This window comes from Hippoglossus stenolepis, chromosome 15 (genome assembly GCF_022539355.2).
Source record: "Hippoglossus stenolepis isolate QCI-W04-F060 chromosome 15, HSTE1.2, whole genome shotgun sequence".
NCBI lineage: Eukaryota > Metazoa > Chordata > Actinopteri > Pleuronectiformes > Pleuronectidae > Hippoglossus > Hippoglossus stenolepis.
The window spans coordinates 8,618,721-8,642,714 of record NC_061497.1 but is presented as its reverse complement, the minus strand read 5'-3'; the positions used below and the strand labels follow the sequence as shown (position 1 = coordinate 8,642,714).

The 23,994-nt window shown below is 42.6% G+C and overlaps 1 protein-coding gene across 12 annotated transcripts in view; it reads left to right on the top strand.

The window, feature by feature from the left end:
- LOC118122008 (unconventional myosin-XVIIIa-like) overlaps positions 1-23,994 on the top strand; it is a 71,652-nt gene that overhangs the window by 25,457 nt on the left and 22,201 nt on the right. For all 12 annotated transcript variants that reach the window (XM_047343452.1, XM_047343451.1, XM_047343453.1 and 9 more), the window contains 16 exons: positions 184-274; positions 757-949; positions 4,476-4,562; positions 8,821-8,959; positions 10,341-10,500; positions 10,615-10,801; positions 12,353-12,578; positions 13,192-13,301; positions 14,312-14,377; positions 15,833-15,961; positions 20,625-20,768; positions 20,982-21,071; positions 21,446-21,565; positions 21,681-21,795; positions 23,011-23,138; positions 23,316-23,470. In XM_047343452.1, coding sequence (XP_047199408.1) covers positions 184-274; positions 757-949; positions 4,476-4,562; positions 8,821-8,959; positions 10,341-10,500; positions 10,615-10,801; positions 12,353-12,578; positions 13,192-13,301; positions 14,312-14,377; positions 15,833-15,961; positions 20,625-20,768; positions 20,982-21,071; positions 21,446-21,565; positions 21,681-21,795; positions 23,011-23,138; positions 23,316-23,470 — 2,140 coding nt within the window. The remainder of the gene's footprint in view (positions 1-183; positions 275-756; positions 950-4,475; positions 4,563-8,820; positions 8,960-10,340; positions 10,501-10,614; positions 10,802-12,352; positions 12,579-13,191; positions 13,302-14,311; positions 14,378-15,832; positions 15,962-20,624; positions 20,769-20,981; positions 21,072-21,445; positions 21,566-21,680; positions 21,796-23,010; positions 23,139-23,315; positions 23,471-23,994) is intronic.

Below are 23,994 nucleotides of genomic sequence, written 5' to 3'. Positions count from 1 at the left end.
CCCAGTTCGAATACTTCAAATTCAAATGTTGTGCGTCCTTTCAAAGCCCATTCAGTGACCTTTGTTTTATTGTCACTTGTACAGCCCAAACACATAGAATGTGCTTTTTTTAATTCATCTGGTCTCACGAAGGAGATTGTTGTGAGCTGCCTGTTTCTGATTGGTTCTGTGCTCTCATCCCAGGATCCAAGGCTACAGCCATGGAGTGTTTGGAGGCTCTGGCATCTGGGCTTTACTCTGAACTTTTCACCATCCTCATTTCTCTAATAAACCGGTGAGTGTTTCTCTTCCAGTTGTTTACTTAAGCCGTGTCAAATTGAAGATGTGTCCTCATTTCGGCTGGTATTATTCAGTTTAATGGACAAAAGTAGAGGCCTTGCACAACATTTTATCCATTTCTTTTTAATATGAAACAAAACAAAACCTTTTCTTTCTACATCTTTTTACATTACTGTAATTTCTGGGAGGTCAACACTGTCGAGACAATGTTATTTTTTCTAATTGATGTAATGGGGTATGAGAGGCTATTTCAATTTTTGGAATTTGAGTTTAGTTTTTAGGACAGAATTTGTATTATGTGTGGTGAAGGTTGAAGTAATGGATGGAAGTGGAGAGAGCTAAGGTTAAAGCCAGGGGTTATGTGCAGTGAATGTGATCGAGGAAACGTTACCTCAAGTATCAACAGTGCTAATGTTTGTGTGTGTGCGTGTGTGTGCGTGTGCGTGTGTGTGTGTGCGCCTGTCTCGTGTGCTTCAGGGCCTTGAAATGCAGCCAGAACTCCCTGTGCTCTCTGCTCATTGTGGACACACCAGGCTTTCAAAACCCCAGGCTGGCGAAGCGTGAGTGCGGCGCAACCTTTGAGGACCTCTGTCACAACTACACTCAGGAACGTCTGCAAGCTCTCTTCTACCAACGCACCTTCGTCCAGGAGCTGGAGAGATACAAGGAGGTGACGATATGTGAACCATAATGCAGCGTGCACGCAAAAACAGTGGATTCAGAACGTGTTCAGAACCCTTCACCTTTTTTCATTATTTGTTCTGTTGCAGCCGTACGCACAAGTTATTTAAATTTAAATTGATGTCATCTCTCTGCACTTCATAATGACAAAGCAAAAACAAACCATTTGCAAGCTTTTAGCACATTTATTTAAAAGGAGAAACTGAAACATCACATAGACCTAAGTATTCAGACCCTTTACTCAGTCCTTAGTTGAAGCACCTTTGACAACGATTACAGCCCTGAGCCTTCTCTGGTTTGACGCGACAGGCTTTGTACGCCTGGATTCTGGGATTTTCTGACGCTCTCCTCTGCAGATCCTCTCAGGCTCTGTCAGGTTGGATGCGGACAGTCGGTGGACGGTCTTTCAGGGTCTCTTCAGAGACGATTGTTGGACTGGGATCATGTCCGGGCTCTGGCTGGGCCACTCAAGGACAAAGGTTATTGTCCTGATGCAAGTTGAACCCTTGGCCCGGTCATTTAAGGAAAATCTCGGTACTTTGCTGGTGTCGTCTCTGTCTCTGCCCAGCCAGAGCCCTGAACTGAATCCTATTGAACATCTTTATAGAGACCTAAAAACAAACGTCCACTGAAAATGAATGTCCCTGTACAACCTGACAGAGCCTGATAGGATCTTCAGAGGGCAATGGCAGAAAATTCCCAAATCCAGATGCTACATCCCTACTACTATGTTTTTGTTTGAAAATGCATCAACCTATCAGCCACACTACTATAAAGTTTTAGAGGTGCTACAATGGAAAAGTTTGGAAAGGCAGCGGGCTCTGTTTTAGTTCATAACATCTTGTCTTTTCGGTCACTAACGTTGATCTACCAGTGTAGAACGCAACATGGATAATGAATTACAAGCGTTGCTGACCCCGTTGTCTTTGCAAACAGCTGTTGTACATTCAAATTCTGCATTTCACAATGATACAACCTCTTAAATGTGTAGGAGACGAGCTGTTATTCATGCAAATCCTTCTTAAACCGGCACACACATGCCCAGTGTACGGGGGGTTGTCACGTGATGTACGTTTTCAGGCTTGTTAGTACAGACGGGGATTAAAACTGATTCGGAGCCAAAATGGTCGTGTGGACAGAGATTGTGTTAGTTTGAAAAACGCCATTTTAAACTAAAACGAAGTAGTAGGGATGTAGTCTGTGGGCTGTTATTGCTGCCAAAAGCCAGTCTGAAGACTAATACATTTAATTGAATGATTCGAGTATCTGGTACAAGGGGTGTGAATACTTTCTGAAAGCACTGCAGTGTCATCCTCACCGTCTCTTCTCTTCCTCCCACCTCTGTGTCTCTCTCTCTCTCTCTCCCCCTTTTGTCTGCGGCTTTCTCACCAATCTATCAACTTCGATACTGTATGTGTTCGCACATCAGATGCACTATCCCTCCCACCTGTCACAGGCTGTGACAAGCCAAACTAGTTCATGTGTTAGACTTTCTCATTAGCGATGCCAGTCTTCACCTCCTCTGCCGAGATCAAAGTCGAGTCACTCACTGCCGCCGTCGGGAGACACACCCACATGCACAGCGGTGGTGCTGCTCCGTGATGAAGGAGCCATTCTTCTTCTTCTGTCCTCCCTCTCTGTCGAGCATCGACGGACCACAATAACTGGCTATTGTGAGAGTTTAAGACTGTTGTGATTAATATTCGATAATTTTCTTTTGAAACAATCCGATTTGATTATTTCTCTGATCCTTGGAAGCATTCTTCTTATTCAAAACATGGCTGTTTATACAATTAGGTTAAGCAGAAATCCCGATCATATTACTTTTAATACAGTGCAGACGGATCTTGGGATTTTCCCGCCCACGTTCCCACCCACATCCTCCGCCTGGGAGGAAGAGATTTTGAGCTAAAGGAAATTTTGCATAAAATCGGCGCGGTGTAGTTCTCTCTTTTCGGTGCATCCTGGAAATATGAGAGTCTGGGAAAGTGTCATTTGAAAACTGGGTCAAACTCATTTGAAACGGCACACAGTATCAACAACGGCAGTGACAGGCAGGTGAAAGTGTGATACACAACAGCAGGCGCACGCTTTGTGTTTTCAAATTAAACGCCGCCGTGTGCTGCAGCTCTGTGTGGATATGGGATTTTTGCATTTCCTCCGCATGGTGACTCTCCGCGGCAGAGAACAAAAATCATTTAGGCCACTTCTCATACACAGTCGACTCGAACAGTGGCATCTGTCACGGCCGCACCATTAGCACCGCCAACATTTACCCACATTTCCAGTGCGCCGCGCACTTTGTCACCGTGAGCTGCCATATGCCTGTTTTGCTCCGGTGGAGGTAATTTTCTGTATTTATTTCCACTTTATTCTCGAAATGTTATCTTCAGCAGTAATGAAATCTTTTAGCTTTTTCGATTTACTCACAGGGAAAAAAAAGCCTCAGTAAACGCCAAGCTTCCCTTGTTATTATAATAGATTTGTTGATGCTTTTGCTTTTCTTACATTTAATATGCAATTGTTTTTTGTTTTTTTTCAATATCCATAAAAATCCTTGGGAGTAATTCAAGCTGCCTGCGACTCCATTATAGGGCATGGACGCAAACTAAATCCTTCAATTTGAAAAGCTGGAAAAACAACTTGTGTTGGACAAGTCAACAATGTTCAGTCCCACAAACACCATCGTTCTTTGATAATCTGGAACTACGAAGAGAAGACCATGGATTTGTTTGAGGAAAAGAAGCAGGAACTGGCTTCTTGTGATCAAACTGTTGATCCATAAACTGTTTTTTTTTTTTTTTACATGAACCAGAAAACGACATTTTCTGGTAGCTTTTCATGTGTGATGAATGCAGCAGGAGGTCGTCCAGGAAAAGAATGTAAGGGTTGTCCCCTGAGTAGAGCATGCAGGAGGCAGCACATGATGTATATATTCTGCTGAGGAAAGCAGTGTGTTGGTTTACAGCACAGACACTGGAGTCGGCCCTTATCGCCAAAAGCTCTTGATTCTCGTTGTCTTTCCGAGTAGACATCTTCATCTTTTTTTCGCCCTCAGATAGTTGTATTCCTCCAGCTGCCTGTCCGTCACATGTTAGAAACATCAACACGCCCACCCGCTCGCTGACTGTGAATTTTCCTGCTGTATTCTCTTACGGCCTCACTCTCAGTGGAAATTTGCATTCTCACATACAGCACTTTCAGAAAATGTCAGGAAAATGTCCGCATGAATGAAAGCAGCTACAGTTTCCTGGGTTTACTGGGAAAAGGTCCCATGCTTGAAAAAGTGGCAGTCGACTCCTCACTCAGAGAAACATGGTTACACATGTAACTATCTTCTACATTATCATTCTTCTCAATCAAATACATTTGTCTGTGGCCATAGAAAGATTCCAAACTATCTTCTGTGCTGAAGTCTATAGTAGACACTGAATCATTTCTTTGTCCCCCCCCCCCAAAAAAGGAACAATATTCATACTCTGACCCTGTCACTTTGCTCGTCTGTCTTCCTGTAGGAGAACATAGAGCTCGCTTTAGATGACACGGAGCCCAGCACATCTCTCTCCGTATCAGTGGTCGACCAAGCCTCCAGCCAAGCCCTGGTAAGATCAATCCCTTTTTGTGTCTGTGCTCTTCATTTCATTTCAGTTTTTTAAGTTACCTGTTTAACTGCACCCCCACTTATACACATTTTATTCCTGTATTTTTCATGTATAAATCACCACCCAAGGGACTTGCATTCCTTTTCGTGATCTATTTTCACACGCTATTCTCGGGACGCCCTTTTTGTATTCGGACGATGAATATCGCTTTTTAAGCAGCGTTTTCAAATATCGAATTGTGATTTTTTTGTTCTCATCTTTTAGGCGAGGCTATAGAAAGAGAGGGAAGCAGCAGGAAAAGAAAGGTTATAAAATTGACTTCGAGAAAGAAAATCAATGTTTGGCCTTTGCAGCCTGTGAACTGCACCATGGAAACAGAAATGGCAGAGTTTAGAGAGTCATAGATCACTTTGGTATAATTCCAGTGTGTTTGGTTTGAGTGCTTTACTTTTAAAATGGTCCCCCGCTCTAATGGGAATGGCATCCGAAGCAGTGAACTGTACTACATCACACTAAAAACCAAAAGGGGAAGAAACACGGATTCCACTGACGTCCTTTCTTTTCTCATATTTTTCTTTCCTGCTGCAGCCCTGATGTCCATTATCACAAACAGGCTTAATGCTCAATTCATTGCAGGCCTCATGGTCGTCGTATATATCTCCTCCATACTGATACTGTGTGTTGTTGTATTCGCAGCCAGTGTAGTGTGTGCCGCTGATAAGCGCGTCTCCAGTGGAACTTCCATACAGCTGCTGAAACCGTTTTTAGTTTTGTGGGTTTGGTTCCTCAGCCAAGGGTTTCCCAGGGTGGATTCAGGCTTTAGCCATGTTAACCCAGCTGGACACCTTCATGTTGGGGTGGTTTTCTCTGGAGCTTGTTGTAATCCACAAAATAATTGTGACCTTTTCTAAATGTCTCTGGCCAAAAAGTTTACCAATGAAACTTTGACCCTGGTAGTTATGTGTGTGTGTGTGTGTGTGTGTAAGTATGCTGTAAACATAAACTAAACATTTGAAATGCACTTCTCCGCCCATGGCACTCTTTGGTCTTGGTCACTCTTTACTCAAGATGTATTTTGGTCTGTAGTGGACTCTTGAGTATTTGGGCTAATCGATCAGAAAAAAAGAAGATATTTTGGGAATAGAGTCGTAATTTTACGAGACTTAAATTACGTTTTTTATGAGAGTGAATTCATAATTTAGGCTACATGTCATTCTGCAGGGGGAATATCAAAAGATCAGCCTGTCGCCAGTGGGTTCAAATGAGATATGTGGAGCATTCATGTTAAGTTTGACTTTCATATAAGTTTCAGAAAAAAATGGAATACGTCATCTTTTGCTCATCAGCACCAAATTATCATAAGTTTGAGGAAACTGACTATTCTGAAGAAAGAACCACATGGACCTGGAGGAATTTGACTTTGTGGCTGTCGTTACATCTGCGTGATCTTCAAAAGGGTTTTGTGGTTTCTCAAGAAATCATGAGATTGGTTATCAGGTTTTTGGATCCAGAAGGAGAGGAAATCTGCAGAGCATGGGTTCTACTCGCTGTTTATTTCCTAAATAGTTTTTTTCTTTAATCTCATGCGTATGACTGTTTTTCTCATTAACTTACAACTTTATTCTCGCGATATTAAGACTTCCTTCTTAATTACAACTCTATCCTTGAAGTCTCCAATTTTTTTTCTTCCATATTGCCGTAATACGTCATACAGTCTCCTCACAACCTCGGCCAATCATACATTGTTTGAAAGCTGCAAGTCTCCTGATTCTATATGTGCAAAGGAGCTGAGGATTACATGCTCCTGCAGCAGCTGTGGAAACAGAACGTGTTCAGACTTGTGGCTCCAAAAAACTGTTAGTGTGGCTCCGTCTATTCCTTGAAAATGCCCAGTTAAGCTATAGAGTCCACACATGTAGCTGACGTGTGCTTCGACAAAACTTTGTATTCCAGGTACTTTGTTTCAAAATGTAACTGAAAATGATTTCTTCAAATACAAAATACACAAGCACAATAAGTACACATCAAGAACCGCGGGTAGTAATATAAGCATGGTCAAAGACTAGTGTGCTCTCAAAGCTCTGTAGCTTCAACTAAATTATCTAACTAGCACAGGCAGCGCATTATAGCTTGTAACCAATCAGAGGCCGGGGCTGACTGTAGTAATTATTGGTCCTAATTAAGCTGCATTGTAGCTATGAAATCAAATAAGTCAAAAAACACAAGTATTTTACAAATGGCTCTAACAAAAGCACTTCTCAGAACCAGTACTAGAGATCTTATGTTCCATTTTAATGCCAAAAAGTAGTTTGTATTTTTACCATGTTTGTCTGTAGCTTTGGTTCAGTATCTCTTTCACCCATTCTGACTTTTTGGTCCTAAATCTCTTTCAAAGGAGACCAAAGGATTGGAGAATAGAACCCTTATGATTATATTATGGTGAATATTAGCATACGTCTTGTGTAGGAAGGTTAAACATATGGTAAAAGGTGAGAATATTTGCGCTGCACTGTCCAATAAAGTCACATTATTGTTGGAATCATAAAAGAAAGCAACCAAAGCCTTTTCTCAGCATCACAAGTGCTGGAGTGGGTTTTATTTTCTTCCCCTCGTTCACGCTAATTAAAATACTAATTGTATTACTTTTTAATTCCTTCTCCCCTGCTACTCCTCATACTCATGAACTCCTTCTTTCTGCATTTCCATTTAGATTATAAGGAAACGCTAAATTGATGATGCTATTATGGCGGCAACTGCTGAAGGGCACAGAGACTACAAATGCTTTTGGAACTTTAATTTCCGACGCTAATATTTATATTAGGCCTGTCACAACCGGCTCTCGCTGTGGAAACATTCACCAAACTGCTTTTACTGACATTTTGGAGAGTGGCTAATATTTCATGAGACGCTGACTCTGGAAGACAGCCCTCCGCATTTGTCTGATCATTTTCTGAATCTTTTATGAGGAGCAATATCTTGTTTTTTTTTATCCCGAGGTGGATAAACACTGAAGCGCGGATATCCTCGGATTCAGCAGTTTGTTTTCATCTAATAGCAACTCGACTGTCCTGGTCGCAAGGCTGTTTCTTCTGATGTGGTGGATTTTATGTGTTAGGGCGTCACGTTTGAGACAAATGCAGCCACAGCGAGGCACAGAACAAGGCAGGTTGTGCAGAAAAATGAGTGTTTGATAGTGGCTCTGGCTGGTACAAAAAAATAAACTCAGATAACTTAAAACTTAAAACTAAAAACTCAAACATCAAAACATCCGTAAAACTCAGAAACATGAACAGGAAAAACCAGGAATCAGCGCACGAACAAAACCGAACTGAACTGAAGCCGAACGAAACGGAGGACTGGGAGCAACGAGAATAAATACACAAAGGAGGCGGGGCTTATTAGACACAGGTGAAACACATCAGGAACAGGTTCAGACAACGTCAAGGGGAAACAAGACAAACAAAAGGAAGTGAAGCAAATAAAGGACATAAGGACGGGGGCTTCAAAATAAAATAGGAAGTGAGACAAAATGAGGGATAACATAACTAAACAGGCAGGGACACACATGGACGGTAACACAAGAGTCCATTAGAAGAACCCCAAAGTGTCTTTCAAGAAAATGCAAAGTCCGTAAAAGATAACAGAATAAGAATATATGCTATTCAAAGTCCACAGGGAAACAGCAAAAAAAAACACAACTGATAGCAAAAGTCTTATACATGTTTTACACCAAGATTCTTGGCCCTTGGTGGATCTTTGTCCTCTCTCTTGGCTTCATGTTGGCCATCATGGACGACAACTGAGGCACCCTTTCCCTTTGTCTTGCCAAATTAACGCGTTCTCGTGGATTTCCATCACTGTTGATCGGAACCAGAGTCGATAAACACCAGTGTCTAGTGCAGAGTCATTTGACCTGGGAGTTATCTGACTTTATCCATTCCCATTGTAGACAAAAGCCAGATGTTAGCGGGTGAAAGTATTTTTTTGACCAGTGGAAAAGGGGCTTTACAAAAGTCCTTAACTGGAGCGGGATCATGACAGGGGGCCTAATAGTAAATAGGTAAAATAGGAAGTCAGCTAAAGTAACACTGATGCTTGAAGTCAGGACTAGATAGTCATTTCTTCTTACATACTATTCTTCTTTAAGGACTGAAGGTAAAACTGAGCATTTTCTGTCCTCATTAGGATCACATTAATGACCTATGACCTTTGTGCATGTGTGTCTATGTGTATTTGTTCATATGCCGTTATATGACAGGTACGGACAGTTCGCACAGACGAGGCACGGGGCCTGTTGTGGCTGATGGAGGAGGAGGCGGTGCAGCCCGGGGGATCAGAGGAAACGCTGCTGGGACGTCTCTTTAGCTACTATGGACCTGCCGAGGGGGAGAGTAAAGGCAAGGAGAGGACAAACACACACAGACACACACACACACACACTTACACCTAACCTCACAGTTAAAGCTAATATTAAGTATGGCAAGCATTTCCCTAATGGTTTTTAAAGAAACTGACAGAGTAAACAACCCAATATGAATATTTGATCCAAATAAGCATATTATATTAATATATTGATGTTTGTAGCTTTCATCTCTGTTGTTGTGGCTTGAAATGTGTTAGTATTGGTCATTTGTTAGAGAAGAGACATTCTTACCTCGACCAAAGAGGTTGTGTTTTCACCCCTGTCAATTTGTTTAGTGGTTTGTTTGTTTTGTAAGCATGATTACACAAAAACAACTGAACAGATTACCACAAAACTTAGTGAAAGGATGTAACATGGGTCAGGGAAGAACCAAATAATCTGGTGTGGATCTGGATCAAGGGGTGGATTCACAAATTATTTTTCACTTTCTTTAACATTGCAAGACATTTTTCAACATTTTTGTCAATTTCTCAGAAAGTAATTCATGGATCTTGATGAGAAATATCAGGCACATTTGTGTGTACAAGTTGGTGCTGATTCACATCGATATCATATGATATCATATAATTTAAACATAGTTTAGGGGACTGTTAGGTAAACGCTCTACAGAGTACCATTCTAATTTATTTTGCACTCTATACACGATTCTCTTACAGAATTTACCAACTCTGCCTATAGGCTTGATTTTAGATATTTGACCATTTAACATCAGTCGGCAAGTTAAGTTTATTTGTAAGTGCTTTACATAAAATATAAAAGGCATCATAACAAATTGTAAAAACAACATAAGACAATACAAAAAAGAAGGATTTTAACAGAAATTAAAAGTTAGATAGAGAATAAAATAAGAAATAAGAGAGTGAAAATATCAGTGCGGTGTAAGAAATGTGTAATTATTTGTCTCAATAAAAATGCAGTGGCAAACAGGAGGGGACACTGTACACTGTATTATAGACACAGGACTCCTCATATCAATGTAAATTGTTGTGCACTTAGCACTATATGACAAATTGACCAGTGCCATCTCTATACACACTTACCTCACTTAATAAAAAAAACATCCCCCATATATTATTCAGGAAAACATAAGGGCCATTTTAGTCTTTAAAACGACAGCTGAAAGCTTCAGGTTTTAACATTGCAGATGCAGTAGAGCAGATGTGAGCTCTCCTCTCTGGTTTACCACCCACATCAGTGTTATTTATGAGAGTACAGTTTCATGGATATATAATTTCATATGAAAACTGCATGGACAGGCTAACGGACGGTTTGATCAACCCTATGCAGACTCTATTTCTCATCTCTTTGTATTCACAACCAACCAGTGGATCTCTCATATCCTACATCTGTATCAGGTCACACTTTCCTCTTGAAGAGCGAGAAGGACAACCATTTCCTGCTGGGGCACAGTCATGGGACGGACTGGGTGGAGTACAACGTCTGCGGGTGGCTCAACTACGCCAAACAGAATCCTGCCTCGACCAACGCCACCAGCCTCCTGCAGGACTCCCAGAAGTGAGTGGCACACATGCACGAGGAGTTTTGTGGCATAAACTGTCACTTTAGCGGCGTATTACAAAAGATCTATACTAAGGTGGTGTTTTTTCGTTTTTGTTTGTTTTTTTGCAGGAAGATCATCAACTCGCTGGTCATGGGCCGATCAGGGGGAGCCACTGTTTTGTCGGGTTCCATCGCTGGCCTCGAGGGCGTTTCCCAGCTGTCCTTGCGACGGGCCACCAGCATGAGAAAGACCTTCACCACAGGGGTGGCCGCCATCAAGAAGAAGTCCTTGTGCATCCAGATAAAGCTTCAAGTGGTGAGAGGAGAGGATGGGACAAATCAGCCTGTCAGAATTTATTTTGTATGTGTTCGTCCACGTTTCAAAGGCAGTGAGCTGGAAGCGTATTTGGGGACCTGGGACGGCAACTGGGCACCGGAACAAAAACAAGTTACTCCATCTTTAATATGAAAATGGAAGGAAAATGAAGACATCACCATTGCTGTTGTCAACATTGTTGATGTTAAACATTAATTTAGTCCTTGTGATGTAGTAGCACTGCCAAGACCCACTGAGAGTCAACCCCTGAGTCTTCAGTTTCTTGTTTGCTAACAGTTCAGCTCCAGAAGCTTGACAGGCTGATGGAATATATGAGGGCTCATAGCTGTAAATTTGTTTTTGAAATCTACGTAGCGGTCGCAAATAGCTCGATGCAGCTTTATAAAGAAAATGGATGGGATGAAGGCCGGTGTTTGAGCTGCAGCCAGAGAATAAAATCAATCTGAAAATGATATTAGGGCCTGGTGTTAGTGTGCTTTATAAGAACAGCTCTGCCGCTTTTCTGCTTCCAACCCCATTGCTCGACGAAAATGTCGATATTGAATAGTTCTGCAAAAGCCCAGATAACTTTAAATCCGGTACAATGCCATTAAAAAAGTTTTTTGCTTACTCCAATACTAGCACACTGCATAGTCATGGCAAATACATTAGGGTGAAATATTGTGTGGTTAGGGATGTAAACTGTGAGGTGTGAACATAATTAAAAGGGATATTGGGCGCTTTAATACCCAATTGAGGTTGTTTAGGTTTAAGTGGCAATAACCAAGAGAGAGGAAAGAGTAAGATGTATCAAATAATACCTTAATAACCCATAATACAGAAATAGGAGTGGCACTTATCCAACATGCAGAGTACTGTTTCAGATTGTATTGTAAAGATTGGTGTTTTTCAAATAGCGATTGATCAAAGCTTAAAGCCATGAGCCTCAAATGGAAATTTGCCTAATGAATCCATATGAAGCTCACAAAGTTTATAGAAAAATATATTCACTTAAAGGGTAGGCTGTACATTTAAGATGATAGAACATTTTTGTATTATCTTCCAGCGTTGTCAGAGTAAATTGTAGATTTAATCCAATTGATTTGAATTCAATTATATTTGTATGGCACTCTATCACAACATACATTATCTCAAGCATTTTACATCGTGAGGTTGAGACCTAACAACATTATAGAGAAAATATAGACAATTGGCGACTGTGGAAAGAACAAAACTCCCTTTTATCGGGGAGAAACCACGACCAGAGCCAGACTCAGTGTGGGCGGCCATCTGCCCATTGCGGCGAGAGGAGAGGTGGGTGGAAAGGGGCGAAAGAGGAGAGAGTGGGGGGAGTAGGAAGAGAGAGAGAGACTGAACAGAACAGATTTAACTTGTTAAAGAAATTGTTTGTGTATTATCGTGAGATGTACGTGCATTTGTCTGTTTCAAGTAAGGACGCTAAGCTGCCGATTTGCATGTAGAAACATCGATAGAAGATATTGCTTTGGCTGTTTGGCCGGTTCCAACCAGCGTTCCCTGTCCCTTCTGCAGGATGCTCTTCTTGACATGGTGCGGAGGTCCAGGATTCACTTTGTTCACTGCATATTGCCCAAGGCCGATGCCCTGAAGGCTCTGAGTGGATCCCTGTACAAAGCAGGGGAAAGTGAGGCTCAAGGAGAGAGTGGAGATCCGGGCCTAATGCAGCTCGATGTGGCCTTGCTGCGCGCTCAGCTGCGCGGCTCCAAGCTGCTTGATTCTCTCCGGATCTACAGGCAAGGTGAGGTAACTGCTTCAATAACAAACCGAAGACAGGTAAAGGCTGTGTCTCAATTCAGGGGACAAGGATGCGGTCCACCCGGGCCACAAAGAAGGAGGCGGTCTTTGTGGGACGCGTAGACTGCAAAGGTGGAACCGAAATGAGAGGCTGTGGTCTACAGAGGCTTTCCTTGACTGGCATCACCAGCGTGTCCCACCATTATTGCTGTTGCCTAGCAACAAAGCTGAATTTGGACATGACGAGAAGGTTTTAATGGCCCTTGCTTTTTTAACGTCTGTACTGTTACATGTTAGGTTGAGTTGAAGTGTGATACTTACACATGGGTCTCATCGCTTGCCTTCGCCATTACCTCTTCATCACAAAAGCGCAATGAATCCCGGGATAGGTGGGTCTGGGAGGGACACACTTTGGAGCCTTTGTTTCTCTGGGATGAAAGGACATCTGTGGCGTAATCAGTTTTCAAATGCAGCCTCCGAAGGATGCAGCCCCTGAATTGAGACGCAGCTACAAAAGCACAAACTTTCTCCATCAGGGACATCCGCAGCAAAACACCCATGACTCTGTATAAGTATTTGTCGAATATAATGTTGTTATCCAATTCTGACCTTCACAGGTTACCCCGATCACATGGTGTTCTCCGAGTTCCGGCGACGATTCGACGTGCTGGCGCCGCACCTCACCAAGAAGCACGGCCGAAACTACATAGTGAAGGACGAGAGGAGAGTAAGTAAATCAGCGAGAGAGGGAGGTGGAAAAAAACACAGCTCCACCAGTGGCCGAGCACGGTGAAGATTAATGTCGTGAGGAGGCAGTTTCATTACATCTGCCTCTGATTTGTCAGCAGTCGGCTGACAGAGAAATAAACCTCCATTCATCAGAGCCATTGTAATGACCTAATCAACTTAACCTCATCAGTATCATGCTCGGGAAGGAGGCAGATCGGTTCTGTGGCTCCGAAAAATCTTCCTTGCATCTAAAGCTACACAAATAACATCCAAGTTGACATACTCAGTGTTTTCCCCTCGACAGCACTGGTGCTTTACCACTTCAGGGCTTTTGTCTTAAAAACATGACTGTGAAAGACCTGTGGATGAAGCTGGTGGGAGATTTATTCGTAGGAGTCAACTAGCACGGAGGGTGTATTGATGGAGAGAGAAACGAACTGTATTGAAATGAGAGAAAGAGTGAAAGAATGGGGTTAAGGGGAAGAAAAGCTCTTTCCCCCTGTGTCCGTATATTGGGGGCTGAGTTTCTGTGGAAACACACGGCAAACAAAAGCCCCTCAGTGCTCTCGCGGCAAAACCTCTCGTGGTGTATTCTCGGCGTAGTGTTTCAGGCTGGAGGCTCAAGTCGAAAGACGAGGCTAAGACGATGACACGCCTACAGTGTACCCAGGCTGATAGACGGATAGGGAGAGGAGAGGCTCCCAATGGATGGCGGTGAACCTTCACATACGCTGCAGTGGGGGATCACGAGGAATAAGCCAGAAGCAAGTTGATTTTAGTTGTAATTGGTTTTTTTGTTGGGGTTGGGAGGTTCCGGAGAGCCAAACTTTTTTCCCGCGCCCACTGCGGAGTCAGGAATGGATGAGAGGGAAAAGGAAAAACGTCACTGGGCCGTCAGTTCCACATGGCATCTCGGGGGAACTGTGGACTAATGAACTGCTTGATAGAAGTTCACACTGGATCCAGCAGTTGACAGATGTGTTTGTGTGTATGTGTGCCTCTGCCCAGGCTGTGGAGGAGCTCCTCGAGTCCTTGGATTTGGAGAAGAGCAGCCACCACATGGGTCTGAGCAGGGTGAGTATCGCTGCCGCACCTCAAATAAACAAACGGCTTTAAAATGATTAAATAAACCGTTTCTGTGAATCGCTGCCAGTTCCTCTCCTCTTCACGGAGCTGCTGCGGTGCACAGCTCTTTTTTATTCTTCTGTATTCTGAGAGGACACTTGCTGTCTGGGGGGAGTGTGTCTTTCATTACACTTGTCCCTCCTTGAAGTTTGTTTACCATCCTTTTGGAGAGCGGCCAAGCCTTCCCCCTTCTTCCAGTTTTCTTTCTTAGCCAGTGGCTACCTGAGAAGCATGTCTCTATCCCGCCCGGCTACGTGAGCGTAATTTTTCTTTTCAGGTAATTAGAGCAAATTCTCACAACTGATGGCCCTCGTTGTTTTCCGCCACAGCCATCGTAAAGTAATCAGAGTAAAGACTGGCTGGCACGCCGATGTCTAATCCTATCAGTCGTAAAAAAAGTGGCCATCCGCCAAGAAGGGAAACAATAACGTAGAAAAGAGTGGGACTCATGCTCTCAGATACGTGCAGCGCAGAACACATGACGAGGGAACGGTTTGAAGGCAGCTTCGCGTGGAGCCACACTCTGGGGTGTGAAATGGGCTCAGAGTCGACGAGCACATTTGGCCATTCTCAAAGCATTCCAGTGGCGTCTTAGCAACCTGCCTCCCTTGCATGCCAATTACACCAACCCCAAATAACCTTATGGTGATGGATTCAAAGCTCGAGATAAAATATGCCATTAGCTATGTCTGAAAATAGCACAGCATTATACCTTTTAGAAAACACTACCTGATGATGATGAAAGACATAAAGCTTCTACCCAAGCCTTCGTGAGACATTTTTTTAAAAAAGTAATATCCCCTGACGTTGCCGAATGCATCACTCCTCCCTGATGGTTTCGCAGATTTTTCCCGCTAAAGCTGTTTGATCGTTTCCATCTCGCGCTTTGTTAACAGATCACATATGGATTTGGTAAATTATAAAGACCCATGTAGGCAGACCTGGGCTGGAGACAGTTTTCCTGTCATCATCCATCCATTTTTATAGCTTGCTGCCGTCATATCTTGAATGTGTTCGCAGCACCTAATCCCGCTGAGGTATAGACGGGCCGTGACGTGAGCTGCTTACTGTTTACCTGTGTTTTACCTTTGGCCCAGATTAGAAACAGAGCAGGCTGATTGCCTGAGATAATAACTTAATCACAGCTTTCTCACTTAGATAAGACTACTTGTCCGAGGATTACACTTTTTCCCATTGATTTACTGCTTCGCTGCGTTTTTATTTACTTTTCATCTCGTCTTCTTTATTTCGCTGCCCTGCTTCACATTAAAGCACGGCCTCTAAATCTAATTTCCCCCACGGCTAAAATTAGCATGACATGATCTCTCAATGATTTTATCCTTTAGTAATAAATTAATTTGATCTTGTGTGTGTGTGTGCGTGTGTGTGTGTTTTTCGCTCCAGTTGTTCTTCAGAGCTGGCACTCTGGCTAAGCTGGAGGAACAGAGGGACGAGCAGACCAAGCGCAATCTGACCCTGTTCCAAGCGTCCTGTCGAGGCTACCTGGCACGGCAGGCCTTCAAGAAGAGAAAGGTAGGCAAGACGTCTCACTGAGGCGAACGGTTTTGTCCAAAGTTAATGGAGGTTCAATCATAGACTGTATGTAAAGATGGATGACATCAAAGCTCCCCCAAAGTGTAGCCAAATCATCTTGATCACCCCCTGGGGACTGATATTTAGTTTGTGCAATTTGGTGATCCAAATAAAAATCTGGATCTAGTGAATTTAAATGTGGTTTTTCAAGGAGACTGTTGGATTTTCTAGTTAATTATTTGATGCTATAAAAATCGGGTGAGACGTCATGATTGACAGCTGAGACTGACTGATTGGTTGAGCACAGGACCTCAATACCACGGCTCCGCGCCACGATCACTACTGTGCAGTATCCAGGGTATTTTAGTTGAGTTTTTGTACAATGGGAGGGGATGCGTATTATGGTACAGGCTATGGTTTCAAAACACCAAAGAAATACTCATCAAAACTGAGTACGAATATTTATCCGTCACAATTTCTATCCAAATTATCATTTGAATGAGAAAAAAGACATATTGTTATTGAAAAATAAATGTTATACTTGCGAAGAAAGATAACTATCAAGGTCCATTTTTCTCCTCAGCTGTATTTTCATTTGAAGAATGGGAGCTCCATAGGTCTTGCTGCCTCGCAGTCCACTAGGAGTTGAGAGTTCCCTGTTCTGAGCTCATTTTAGTGCCTGTTTGCTCTGCTCCAGGGGTAGATCTAACACTCTCTGCTGTAAATCTTCAGCTAATTACAAATGTGTTCTCTAAATCTATTGCCCCTTTCCCCCTGTCCGCCTGTACTGTAATCCATCCAGTCAGCTTTCCCAGGGGGATATTTGATACGTCCACTCCTGTTGCATTTCATCAAACCGCTGCCCCCCTTAAATTCAGCCGTATCAAACGTGCTGCTGACTCACACACACACACATCCGCCGCCGCACCCATCTTCCATCACCCAGTTTTCTCGCAGCGTGTGATGGGTCCATCTCTCTGGACCTCATACATCCCCCTTCTGATGTATGGAGCCATGCCGTCCCTCTCCCGCTCTGCAATTACTGTTTAAGTGAATGTGTCGCCTCAGTCGGCCAGGGATGAACCCGCAGAAACAGAATCAATGTTGCTGGTATCCATCCGCTGTGACATACTGTTAGTGAGCAGATATCTTGTTCACTTGTGTGTAATGTCGGTAAAACTATTAAATTGTCATCTTTGCTATAGGGTAAATCAATATGACCTTTTTATATCGCTGGACTTCTCGCTCTCCTCTGCTATAACGGTTCTTCCCATAAGAGGTTTAGAAATGGATAATGGCTGAAAATGGGGGAAGATATTTATATATTGGGTTCAAAGTTCATTATTCATACAGTGAAGCGGACTAAAAGCCTGATGTTTCATTATGTGCAAGAACTTAAGATGAATCAACAGCGAGGAGCCTTTCAAAATTGCTAGGCAACTGCGCAATTACCAAATCCATTAGCGAAGAGGCATTTATTTCCCTCTGCACTCTCATACCCCCTATCTTTTGCAAATGTATCTATAATAGAACAGTAAGACTTTATTTTTTACATTATCTTGTAATTTCATTGTGCTTACACTCTATTTAGGGATATGATGGAAGGTGTGACATGCAATTATGATAGTGATGAGGTCCAGCAGAGATTCTGTCGAGTCAGCGGGACAGGACGATCCGGTGTAGAGGCGTTTTCAAACTGTTCACACACACACACACACACACACACACACACACACACACACACGTATACACTCAATATAACACAAATGAAGCTCCAAATTCAAGGACCAATAGTTATACTTAAGAGAAAGTATACTTTAATATTTTGGAAACATGTAAAACAATTGACTGAGAGTTAGATGATCAGATCAATACCACTGTAATGTCTGTGTGGTGTATATAAAACCTTCAGGGGCTTAGGTTAGCAGCAAGACAAAAACGTGTTTGAGCTAAGCTAAGCTAGCTAACGTCTTAGTGTAATGTAACACTAAATAGAAAGATAGAAGAGTGGAATCGATCTTCTCATCTCACCCTTGGCAATAATTAATAACTGTACTTGTATTAGCTTTATTTGTATTGCACTTTTCTTAACAAATGTACAAATTGCTTCACAAGAGGATAAATTAAGGACAAAATTAATTACATTTCACCCTGAGATGAAAGCTTTTTTTAAAACAACATTTTATAAAGCAATTCATTTTTTATTTGTGAAATGGTGACAACAGAAAGTGACATACAAGATAGATAAGATACACAGATATATGAATATATGTTTTCGAGCAATTTTAAAAGCTATAACAGATGGAGCATTCCTGATCTCAGCGAGTCATACAGAGTTTGGAGGCCATTTACTGCAAAGGCAAATTAAAACGTTTTTGTATTGAATATATTAGATATCAGGTTTTCCAAAAAGTAGTTGAAACAGCTTATGAAAAGTCATTTGGGCTGAGCTACGATGTCGTGTGCTTCTAAACATACAGTGCACGGCCCCCTCCGATCAGTCCCTGGTGCAGTTTGGTGCAGAGAGTCACTACAGTACCATCGGTCCGGTCATCGCCAAACCCCAGTCCTTTCAATTATTGAATAATTTGATGTTCAGTTGTGTCAAATCATATAAATCATATTTTTGGACACAACTACAAAATTACTTTATCGTGCAATTCTAAAATATATACAGATGTATATACTGTATCAAAGCTTTTAACTGTGTTAGGTCAGCGTCTGCAGTCACAGGTGAGATTGAGATGTGCATGTTAGATTCATTACTACAATTAAATTGGAAGGCATTTTCCCCACTGAACCTTATTTATGTTTATATTTTTATATATATTATTCAACACCAGAGTTATACAGCAGTAGCAGGGCCGTGTTGGATAAGTGAACACGGCTCCCTCTCTCTCTCTCCACAGGGGAAGATTTAGAGTGTATTGCTATAATCAACATATAACAATAATATCTACTGTGTCCTTGACTTTACCCTGTTCCATCGCCTCTTGCACATGAAGTATCCAGTCTTAGCAGATACGTGGCAATTTGCCTGTGGATCAGTGCGGGTGAGTTGTGGCAAACCCTCTCAGACACTTGCTGGGTGATATATATGGATGTGACAGAAAGTCACAAGTTCCTTTGATTGATACACCCTGGCATGTTAACCTTGTGATGCTGCGCCAAGCCCATGTGACATTAAATGACAAAAGCAGAATTTTCTATTCTTTTTTTTTCTTTTTTTCTCTCTCTTTCAAATGTCTCCTCAAGGGGACAACCCTGGCATTTTAAAAGTCTGTTGTTTTGGCTCAGCAGGCATTTACCACATTGGGAGTTGTGTCCTTCAGATAGCTGTTGTTTTTAGTTATCTGCATTATCACTGAAGTCAACAAGAAGCAAGCATCTAGCTTTTCTCTTGCCACACTCTTACAAAAGTAACTTTATGCCTTTTAAAACATGCAATCCCAAAGTTCCATCTCAAGAAAACATTAAAACCTCCCACTGTGAAAGCGTATATAGGCTCCGCATTGGGATGAGGTTGATTTCTCTATATCGCACGTCTTCTCCTATTATAGCTCCTGGAAATATATTTGTATTTACGTGTGATAATGATATTAGCCAGGCATGACCGACCATTCTGTTCCTGCTGAGACCATACATGTAATCGGGGGCTGCTGTCAGAGCCAAGATTTCATGTCGAGGAAATCCCCAGAACCTGAGGTGTGTGTGAGATGAGTCTTCATTCACGCCGGGCTGTCTTACAGTTGTCACACGCTCTCAATGTGAAATGAATAGCAACATGTTTATCCACGCCGCTCATGCAGCACGATCTTTTGTTTGTTCCCTTTTCATTTAAGACTAAATATGACAAGTGAGACCTGCTTAAATCTTCGGTTACACACTCGCTGCATTCCGGTCCACGTTGAGGCTTTCACTGTGTGACAAATCCTAATTGGTCATAGAGAGTACCTTCAGGGCGAAATGTACCTGATGCTGAGAATTGTGTCGCTCTAATTGGGTTTGCCCATAATCTGCTGCTTCTAGAGAGCCTCATGCATAAGCGCCACGGAAATCGTGTAATACTCGGAATTAGCTGCCAACATGTTTGATTTAATTAATCAAAAATTAGCTCCCAGCCTTGGAACGCAGTCTGCAGAAAGTCTCCAGAGGAGGGATTGCTGTTCGCTCGTCTAAAAGCGATACAACACCAAACTGAGAAATGCAGCATTTTTCACATGCCTTTCATCAGTGGTGAGGATGATACGGTGACAGTAGACGAGTTCTGTAGAACATCGATTCCAGTTAGTGATTAAGATCGTTCCAGGGATCTCTGAACACTGCCACCCTATGATACCTGTGCACTGTACCACAATCTCTTTCTATGTACTGCATTTAAAACCATGTATTGAACATATCGCTGCAGGGAAATTATTGTTCTCTGTCTTTTTATGAAGCACCTGTTTGAAAATATTGTTTTACTGTAAAGTCATTTCTGCATTGATTATTCTGTAAACTAAAACAGTTCATATCGGCCCATAACCACAAATGAAATAAACCATGATTATGATATTTCTTTGAAGGGCTCGTATCTGCCAATCTAGTTACAAGTAATAACCTTAATATAGTGAGAGTGTGCGCACATATTTTGACTGCTCCTCTGTCTCGACCGTGTGCTCAGGTTCAGGATCTAGCAATCCGCTGCATCCAGAAGAACATCCAGAAGAACCGCGGTGTGAAGCACTGGCCCTGGTGGAAGCTCTTCACCACAGTCCAGCCGCTTATTAAGGTCCAGCTCACCGAGGAGCAGATGCGAAGCAAAGACGTGAGCAGACCTCTCTCTGTCTGATGTCCCCCTCCTTACAGATTCCACTCAGATAGACAACCTCTAATCCACGTTCAGAATTCACTCCTGGCCGCGGCAGCATGGCACTCCCTGTCATCAATTAATATTTCTTGTAAAACTGAATATTTTACACTTTTACCTGTGAACACAACATGAAACTTAGAGTACATGTCGCCATATTCTGTCCTGCAGGAGGAGATGCAGCTGCAGAAGTCCAAGCTCGAGAGGGTGGAGAAAGAGCGAAATGAGCTGAGGCTGAACACGGATCGATTGGAGAGCAGGGTGGGTCCCTTCGCATGTGGCAATGCATGCTGGGAGGATGGTGTTTGAGATTGGCATTGGAGTTGCACCCTTTATTTTTGTTAAGATAAGAGATAAGATAATCTTTTACTAGAAACATCGGGGAAATGTGTTTGGTTGTAGCAGCAAGGACAGTCAAAAGATAGACATCATAAGTAAACATGGAATATTAACACAAGGAAATGTAAAAATATAATAAAATATACAGTGTGAAATTTGTGCAGTGTGAGCAGAATATATCCAGTGTAATGGATTTCACTTCAAGATTTGTTTTGCTTACTCGCACTAGAAATGTGGTGGGAGTATTTTGTTGTTTTGCTTTACAAACTACTTTTGCTTTCTGTGCTTTTGTCCAGATTGCAGACTTGTTGGCGGAGCTCGCAGATGAGAGGAGCACGAGTGAGTCGGCATCGCAGTTGCTGGAGACGGAGACTTCAGAGAGACTCCACCTGGAGAAGGACATGAAGGATCTGCAGGCAAATGCACACACTAAAAATGAATTTAAAATCATAGTTTCGCATTTCAAAAATTCGGATTCTAATAAGACTCACATCTTCTGTGTTTGTGTGGTGGGTAAATCCGTGGTTCCAGGCCAAGTTTGACGCCATGAAGAAGCAATTAGAGTCGCAGGAGATGGAGGTGATGGAAGCTCGCCTCATGAAAACGGCCGATCTCAACGGGGAGATGGACAGCGACGATGATGCTGGTTGGTTGAGTTATCATTTGTGACACCGCAGCCACCAGAGAATCTCATTTTCACAATAATTTAATTCTACACCGAAAATTAAGAACCAAACAAAAGGGGATGTTGATAACGTGACTTCCTGTGACCTTTTCCCACTTTTTAGGATCCTTCTTAACGTTTGCATTAAATTCCAGAATTCTTTGCACCTTACGACACCTGCAGCAACTTTCCTAAGCATGCCTGATGGGTATGTCATTTCAGGTCGGAAGCATAATTCCCTGAACCACTCATATCAGCATTATGTGCACGGTTTATAAAAATCTCCCCCACACTAAGCGTAGCGGCAGGGATGATTGTCTTAGTTTGACTGCTCCAGGAGGAGACGTGGCAGTAAGACTTGGTCCAAGTTTGCAATGTACAACGAGGGGATTAAGATGTTTGCTCTCGGGCATACAACTAAAGCCTGTTGTTGACTGGTCTCCCCCTGCTGGGAGAGAGAGCTCCCGCCTCGAGCATATTGTCCATGAGGCTTCTTTTTTTTTTCTTCTTCTTCTTTTCCCTGTGTTCCTACCCCCTTCAACCCACCTCAGCCAGACAGGCCATTACAGAGCATCTCAGAATTCTTAGACGAACGAGAAAATAATCGTTGGGATCAGAGCCGGTGGCCCTGCAAGTTGTCATTATGCTATATATATGCTAATGAGCGGCACTGATGGAAGAGCCGGTGTTGGAATGTGAAGGAGAAATGGACAGCCTCTAAAATGATAAGGCTTGGAAATGAACCTGAACCTGAATGTCCGCCCGGCCGCTGTTATACTTCTGATAGCCTCTGACAGCTCCAGAATTAGGGTCGGCTAAGAACTGTGGAAAGTGCCACTTAGACATGTCCTTCTCTAACTACTATTGTGGTGTGCTCGGAATTCTTACCTCCGGTTTATCCAAGATTAGGGTTGAAAAGTAATGGCTGTTTTGTAGTTTCCTGTCATTTTCTTTTTTGACCTCATAAATTCAGGATTTGACAGAAGAAGTTGGTTTGTTCCCTCCAAAAGATTATATTATTTTGGTCTTTGAGTGTGATAACCACTGCAACCAGTGCAGTGGGCCTCATAATCCACAGCATCCATCATCCCTGAGCTGTTGAGCCTGTATGCCATTGCTTGGCCTGCATTAAAGGCAGGAGACACCAGAATGTCACACACAGGCTTGTCCCTCTGTATTCTGTGTCTTCTCCTGCAGGAGGCGAGTGGCAGATAAAATACAACAGAGCCGTTCGGGAAATGGAGTTCACCAAGAAGAAACTCCAGCAGGAGTTTGATGACAAGCTGGAGACGGAGCAGCAGAGCAAGAGACATGCTGAGAGGAGGGCAAGACACTTTTTATAATATTCAATCGCTTAAAAAATGGTCTATTTAATATACGACACACTTGTAGCCTGTTAGTTGCATGAATGCGATAATGATATGCATTAAACTGCCATAAAAAATAATAATAAATGTGTTTCCGTGTGTGTGTGTGTGTGTGTGTGTGTGTGTGCTCTGCAGTTGGCTGATCTGCAGACAGATAATGAGGATGTGCAGCGCTCTGTGCAGCAGCTGAAGAAGAAGTGCCAGAAACTGACGGCGGAGCTGCAGGATACCAAGCTTCACCTGGAGGGACTGCACAGCCGCAACCACGATCTGGAGAAGAAGCAGAGGAAGTCAGTCTCAGCTGCACTGTGTCCCTCTGTCTGTCCACATGTTTGATCCGTCCTATCTGTCCTTCTGTCCCTCGTATACTCACACTATAGGGAACATATTGCCCTCTCCTCAGTGTCTTTGCTGCCACTTGGCAGGAACACAAAAGTTTCCGTTTAATTCAAATAGTGACTGAGATGTTCTGTAATCTGCGGAATTGCATTAGCTGAGAAAATGACTCAGACTTTAAGCACTTGAGAAGCTATCGCTGTGGCAGAATGTGATCTCTCCCCTGTGGTTAATTGAAGATGCTCTGTGGGTGAAATTATTTTCGGCTTCGCTTCAGAGAGAAGAAGAAGGAAAAAAAGAAAGAAAGGGAATTACAACGAGCTGACAGCATGAAACACTTAGCTATTAAGTTCACTAACCATAAGTGCTTCTGACCTAGACAATTGAAGAAAACATTTTGTACATTATTACAACTCAATTGTAAATTGAAGGCTAATGGCAGCGGATAAAAGTAGAGACTGTAATAGAGGCAGTTTTG